Here is a 7,099-nt window from a genome sequence, read left to right as displayed (position 1 = left end):
TCGTTCATCGGACACGCATTCGATAAATTCACAGGTTTGACAAATTATGTTCTTCATTATCTTAGTAAATTTTCACGGCATCCACAAACTGTTTCACGGTTTAGATTAACTGAACTGAGACTTAGGGCAAACACACTGGCCATTAAGAGAAAGAGAGAGAAAGGGGGGGGGGGGGCTGGGAAGCAGAGCAAGTTGCATTGTGCCATATCCTTTGTGAACGTATAGCCTGAAACTGACCTAAGGTAAAAATCCATTCATAATCCAATATGAAGATTGGGAAAAAAAAAAGTTAATTACTGTGAGTTGTTTGTATTCAAGAGATCAACCAATGGAATCATTTATTTCATTGAGCACCACTAACAACTCACTTTCCATTCAATAAGAAACATAACTTTTGATCACCATCTTTTAATGTGACAACATTTTTTGGTTTGTCTCATGCAAAGCCATCTTTAGTGCTTGCCTGACCCAAAACAGTCAGACCAACAATGTGCGAATATTTATCGCTATACTGTATGTTGACACACTAATGAAGGAATTGCATAGTGACACCTGACAACGCAATGCCTGTTTTTCAATCGCCTGCGACAAAAACCGGATAGCCATGGACTCAGCTATTGCTTTACAAGAGCTTGTATAAGGAGACAAGTGCCTTCCACCTCCATTCTTACCACACACCCCCCCCGTTCCCCCTCCCCCCACGTCCTGCCATGTTATCCCGCGTGCCGTGTTGTATTTGCATGGTGGTGTGTGTTGACAAGTTTTTATTAGCGAGTAAGTCGAGAGTGAATGATAATCTTTAATTTTCTTTTTAAAATGCATGAATCTACGAGACCTGGATGTGCAAACATTGAGATCATATAGAAGGAGTGAAATTGACGTCACTCGGCTCTTTGTTTTTGTTTTTATCCAGCCATTTTAATGAGTAGTTCTCACTAAATTGTATCAATCAGACTATAAACGTGTAAGGTTACACATAGTTTTGTGTGTTGGTGTGTTATATCTGGCTGGTAGATGTTATGAGTAATTAACTGAGCGCATAACATCATTACTTGTACATCACAGTTTGTATCTCTTGTCTTAAAGCCGTGTTCACTTATTGGTTGAAACACAGAGTATCACAAACTTTTTTTGTCCTGTATTGTGCGTCGAATGCGTGTTGCACTGTATTACTTTGGCCTTCTAAAAATAAAGTCAAGATTAAAAAGTAGCCCATCATGTTCAGTATGGAATGAAAGATAGAAAGAGGAACTACAGTAGAATTACTTTAAACCGAAATTTTGGGGACCTTCTAAACCATTTCGGTTTAAAGACATTTTGGTTTAAAGCAAGTTCCTGTTTTGCGGTGTTTTTCAAGGGTAGTAACTATTTTAAAAATTTGCTCATTTAATCGTATCATGGGTTTCCCCTTAACTTTTGGTAAAATGTAAAGCTACAATAAGATTGAAAGTTCTTGTGCGATAATTGATAATGAATGATGCGCATCTACTCAGAGGTGAAGTGAAATGGAACTGAAAAGGCGTGTCAATGCTAAGCTGTCTACTACACATCCCTCTTTTGTTGAAAAGCCATTAGGTTCAAAGGCCTCATTACATAGAACCCCCCCCCTCTCACACACATTCAATCAAAGTGGAAATGAAATGGCATGTTAATGGTAAGTTGTCTACTACCCCCAAAGCATCAACTCGAGCGAGAACATCTGGCTTGCGTGATTCTACACCCCAACTCCCCCTCTTTTCTCATTTTTCCCCTGCCAGTCACCCGTTGTCTTCCTTTTCCAGTCTGTGCGATTGTGGTGCTGGCCAAACCCAAGTGCAGTGATTGAAGTGTTTGCCTACCCCCCCCCCCCCCCCCCCCCCCCCCCCACCCCACCGCTCACCTTCATCTTAAACTTACGCTCTTTGTTTTCATATTGCCGGGCATTATTACGTGTGGCCACCTCCCGAATTTTTGAAGAAAAATAGAGAGAGAAAAAGGGAAGGTGCTCTCAAGTTGTTTCGGTTTAAAGAAAGTCCTTCTTAGAAGTATTTCGGTTCAGCGTAAGAATTAGTACAAAGATAATGGAGAAACTAGTACAATTTATTAAATTCTTTGCAGGTTAAGGTATTTTTCGGTTTAGCTTCTTTGGGTTTAAAGTAATTTTACTGTACATCGCTATCAAACTGCCATGGCCGATATGGTTCGATCAGAAGTAGAAAAAAATAGCAAAGTATGAAACCGAGGGGGTTTGGTCATGGCAGTCAAAGTCAGTTATATATCGCAATATCCACTAAACGTGCTCATAGCACTTGACAAGGGGTCCCTGACCAAAAGCAACACGTAACACGTAGAACAAGAAATGACGCCTGTTAGGTGATATTACAATTTTTTTCTGACGTAGACAACGCTCTTAACCACCAGGTACTCATTTTACACCTGAGTATGGTGAGAGAATGTGAATAAAAAGCCTTTTCCAAGGACTCAACTATGCGCCAAGGGAGGCTCGAACCCAGGATCTTTTGATCCGAAAGCGAGTGTCATACCACAAGACCACATGGCCGCATTTCAATTTTTAAACCACCATCAGGATATCAGAACAACAAAACAAGCACTCTTTGACATCTTTACATTTTTTTCAAACAAACCTTGTCTTGTGTTTTTATTTTTATTTTCCAGTGTCTTTCTTTCCTTACATCCTGTAGAGAGAAGTAAAGATGGAGGGGTCTTATAAAATTGAACCAGACAAATGTGAGCATCTTTCACATGGACATTTCACACATTCTAAGAAATTACATTCAAGTGTGGGATTAAATGATATTGAAGCGACAGAGAATTCTGTACCATCTTTAACTGACACCCATGAAGATCTAATGGAGACTAAAATATCACCAGAAACCTTATGCCAGTCTTCTGATGTTGATGTTAAACTTGAATTGGTAGAAATTGGAAATCAACCAGAGTCTCGTCAAATACAAGTCAATGTTAAATTTGAAGATGAAGACATCAGAACAGAGAATTCTTCCTTTCCTTATTCCCAATTCAGAGATGTGAATGTTAAACTTGAAGATGAAGACATCAGAACAGAGAATTCTTCCTTTCCTTATTCCCAATTCAGAGATGTGAATGTTAAACTTGAAGATGAAGACATCAGAACAGAGAATTCTTCCTTTCCTTATTCACAGTTCAGAGATGTGAATGTTAAACTTGAAGATGAAGACATCAGAACAGGAATTCTTCCTTTCCTTATTCACAATTCAGAGATGTGAATGTTAAACTTGAAGATGAAGACATCGGAACAGGGAATTCTTCCTTTCCTTATTCACAATTCAGAGATGTGAATGTTAAACTTGAAGATGAAGACATCAGAACAGAGAATTCTTCCTTTCCTTATTCACAATTCAGAGATGTGAATGTTAAACTTGAAGATGAAGACATGGAGGTAGACAAGTCTTCCACCACTTATTCACAAATCTCTGATGTCAATGTTAATGTTAAACTTGAGGATGAAGACATAAAGGGTGAAAACTCTTCCCACAGTTATTCACAATTCTCGGATGTCAATGTTATGCTTGAAGATGGCATCAAGGAAGATAACTCTTCCCACACTTATTCACAATTCTCGGATGTCAGTGTTATACATGAAGATGGCATCAAGGAAGATAACTCTTCCCACACTTATTCACAATTCTCGGATGTCAGTGTTATACATGAAGATGGCATCAAGGAAGATAACTCTTCCCACAGTTATTCACAATTCTCGGATGTCACAGTTATACATGAAGATGGCATCAAGGAAGATAACTCTTCCCACACTTATTCACAATCCTCGGATGTCAGTGTTAAATATGAAGATAAAGGCATCAAGGCAGAGAACTCTTCTCACACTTATTCACAGTTCTCTGATGTCAATGTTAAACTTGAGGATGAAGACATAAAGGGAGATGACTCTTCCACACTTATTCACAATTCTCGGATGTCAATGTTATGCTTGAACTTGAAGATGACATCAAGGAAGATAACTCTTCCCACACTTATTCACAGTTCTCGGACGTCAATGTTATGCTCGAAGATGACATCAAGGAAGATAACTCTTCCCACACTTATTCACAGTTCTCGGACGTCAATGTTATGCTCGAAGATGACATCAAGGAAGACAACCCTTCCCACACCTCTTCACCAATCAATGATGTCCATGTCAAACTAGAAGATGAAGACTCGCAGAGCGTTGATGTGAGTGACAAAATTAAACTTGAAGCCGCAACAACAACAGAGTTTGCCTCTGAGATGTCGTCACTGGGGACCCAATGTCAGGTGAGATAATGTTCTTTCTTTTTCATGTATCTGATAATGATGGTGATGATGATTGCGATGATGATGATGATGGTGATGATGATGATGATGATGATGATGATGATGATAATGATGATGGCAAGTAAGTAAAGGGCTGGACAACACAGGAGTCTATCAATTTTAGTGTTACCCGTAATAAAATGAATTGAACTCTTTGTCATTTTTCTCTGTACTCATCAGACTGTGACCAAGTTTTTATTTAGGGGGGGGGGGGGGGGAAGTGGCCAAGTGGTTAAGGCATTGCACTGTGACTCCAGTCCCTGGTTCGAACCCTGCTTCAGGCACTTTCGTTTTTTAATTGAGCAAGATTATTAACCCCCGATTTGCTCACTTGGACAACATGGGTGATTCCTGTTGACACCAGACATCTTGTTTGATGAATTATCTATCTATATTCCTTCGTGGAATGCCAAGGCGACGATATCTGATGATTTGGTGGTGGAAGGGCATCATTTATTTTTTCCATTGGTCACAGGTTTTGAAAAGTTTAAATGTCCGAATTGACCTAACACTGACCAGTTGCTTTTGTCTTGTCTTGTTTGTAACAAGTTTTTTTGTTCCAGTGGTTGTCCAACCTTGATATGTATGGCAATGTGCTCTAGTGGTATGACACTCGCTTTCAGATCAGAAGGTCCTGGGTTTGAGCCTCGCTCGGTGTATGGTTGAATCCTTGGAAAAGGCTCTTTACTCACTCTCTCTCACTGTACTCAGTTGTAAAATGAGTACCTGGTCGTTAACAGCGTTGTCTGTCAAAAAAAATTGTAATATCGCCTAACTGTCATCATATCTCGTCCTAAATGTCAAGTGTTGCTGTTGGCCGGGGACCCCTTGTAAAGCGCTTTGAGCACGTTTAGTGGATATTGCGTTACATAAAAGCTCAATTAGAAAAAAAAAGCTCACTTTTATTATAAAATAAACCTTTTCACTCTCAATATGTATCAGCTCACAACATTTTCCAAAAATAGATCACACCACAATCAACAAGACCCATTTGTTTACATAACAGATATGTTTGATTTTTCTATAATATCTACCAGATGGGAGTATAAATTGATATTTGTATATTTTGTTACAAAGGAAGAAATGTTATAAGTAATAAACAAAAATTAATATAACAACTTTTAAAAAAGAACAACACTCCGAACAAGAAACGTTTCGGTCTCAAAACCCTTCATCAGCCAACAACAAAAAACAGTAAAGACATAATTACATGACTAAATTCCAGATTGACGACAGAGGTATTCTGTCGATCCTCTCTCTATATGGAATTTAGTAATGTATTTATGTCTTTATTGTTTATTGGTGTTGGCTGAAGAAGGGTTTTGAGCCCAAAATGTTCATTGCTTGGTATTTTGTTCTTTTTTTTTTTTAAAGCTGTTTTATTCATTTTTTAAAATTACTTTTTACAGTCCACAGCTTCTAGCAGCCTAGTATCAGTTTTAAAAAATGTTATGCTCACTTCAAGACCAATCTTGTGGCAGACACGATACACTGAAGAATATCTGGCAAGGTGCCATGCCAGTCCTTGTTTGTTGACAAAGTTTGGTGTACACTGTAGCCACAAGGTGCCTGGGTGGGGTTCCTGACCTCACATAGTGGGCAGGGAGGTACATACTGTGTCTTCTATCCCTTATATCTGGCAAGGTGCAATGCTAGTCCTTCTTTGTTGACAAAGTTTGGTGTACACTGTAGCCACAGGGTGTCTGGGTGGGGTTCCTGACCTCACATAGTGGGCAGGGAGGTACATACTGTGTCTTCTATCCCCTTATATCTGGCAAGGTGCAATGCTAGTCCTTCTTTGTTGACAAAGTTTGGTGTACACTGTAGCCACAGGGTGTCTGGGTGGGGTTCCTGACCTCACATAGTGGGCAGGGAGGTACATACTGTGTCTTCTATCCCCTTATATCTGGCAAGGTGCAATGCTAGTCCTTCTTTGTTACAAAGTTTGGTGTACACTGTAGCCACAGGGTGTCTAGGTGGGTTCCTGACCTCACATAGTGGGCAGGGAGGTACATACTGTGTCTTCTATCCCTTATATCTGGCAAGGTGCAATGCTAGTCCTTCTTTGTTGACAAAGTTTGGTGTACACTGTAGCCACAGGGTGTCTGGGTGGGGTTCCTGACCTCACATAGTGGGCAGGGAGGTACATACTGTGTCTTCTATCCCCTTATATCTGGCAAGGTGTAATGCTAGTCCTTCTTTGTTGACAAAGTTTGGTGTACACTGTAGCCACAGGTGACCGTAAAACTGGCAGATCTTTTCATTTTATTCTGTATTCTCTTCCTTTTACAGGATCCCTGCAATGGCAACATAGGAGACCAGGGTTGTGAAACAATTTGTGAGGGGCAGTCTATTCCAGTGGTTTGGGGTCAGAGGTCACGTCTATGGTCTTGAGACTGTACAAGGTAATTTTATGATGGGCTTGATAATCACCAGTACAGATTTGTCCAGTTCTGATGTGTTGATTTTGTGGGACGTTTCTATTGCTGCCTTTCATTTTTTCCTAATTGTCAGTCAGTATAAGTGACTATTTCAGCCTTCCCCCACCCCCCACGCGTCCTCTCCAACCCTTGGAGTACACTTAAGCCCTTGGCCACATCAGTGTGTGGAGGAGTATCTCTGAGAGTGGCAGATCTGATAGTCATGAAAGGGGGAATTCTTTCTTTATTTGTTGGGAGTTTTTTTGTTTGTTAATTTTGGGTAATTTATTTTCTTGAGGGGGAAGTTGTATTTTTTTTTAGCAAATGTTATTTCAGCCTTTCACCCCTAC

At 39.9% G+C, this 7,099-nt stretch overlaps 2 protein-coding genes across 2 annotated transcripts in view; one reads left to right on the top strand and one right to left on the bottom strand.

Moving 5' to 3' along the window:
- The window catches only part of LOC144957673 (uncharacterized), a 30,340-nt gene that overhangs the window by 9,438 nt on the left and 13,803 nt on the right, over positions 1-7,099 (bottom strand). Inside the window, exons 2-4 of the mRNA XM_078889019.1 lie at positions 6,898-6,963; positions 2,953-3,150; positions 2,773-2,906 (exon numbers count right to left, since the gene is read on the bottom strand). Of these exons, the coding sequence (XP_078745145.1) occupies positions 2,773-2,906; positions 2,953-3,150; positions 6,898-6,963 (398 nt within the window). The remainder of the gene's footprint in view (positions 1-2,772; positions 2,907-2,952; positions 3,151-6,897; positions 6,964-7,099) is intronic.
- On the top strand, positions 3,408-6,710 carry LOC144958022 (uncharacterized). Its single transcript, XM_078889611.1, has 2 exons — positions 3,408-4,290; positions 6,622-6,710. Exon 1 carries the CDS (start codon positions 3,413-3,415, stop codon positions 4,181-4,183), a length of 771 nt encoding a protein of 256 aa, XP_078745737.1. The 5' UTR covers positions 3,408-3,412; the 3' UTR covers positions 4,184-4,290; positions 6,622-6,710.

The sequence above is a fragment of the Berghia stephanieae genome, chromosome 12 (assembly GCF_034508935.2).
Source record: "Berghia stephanieae isolate SIO BIC M18660-M18661 chromosome 12, UCSD_Bste_1.3, whole genome shotgun sequence".
Lineage (NCBI taxonomy): Eukaryota > Metazoa > Mollusca > Gastropoda > Nudibranchia > Aeolidiidae > Berghia > Berghia stephanieae.
The sequence above is the reverse complement of the archived record's forward strand: the minus strand, read 5'-3'. Positions and strand labels throughout refer to the sequence as shown.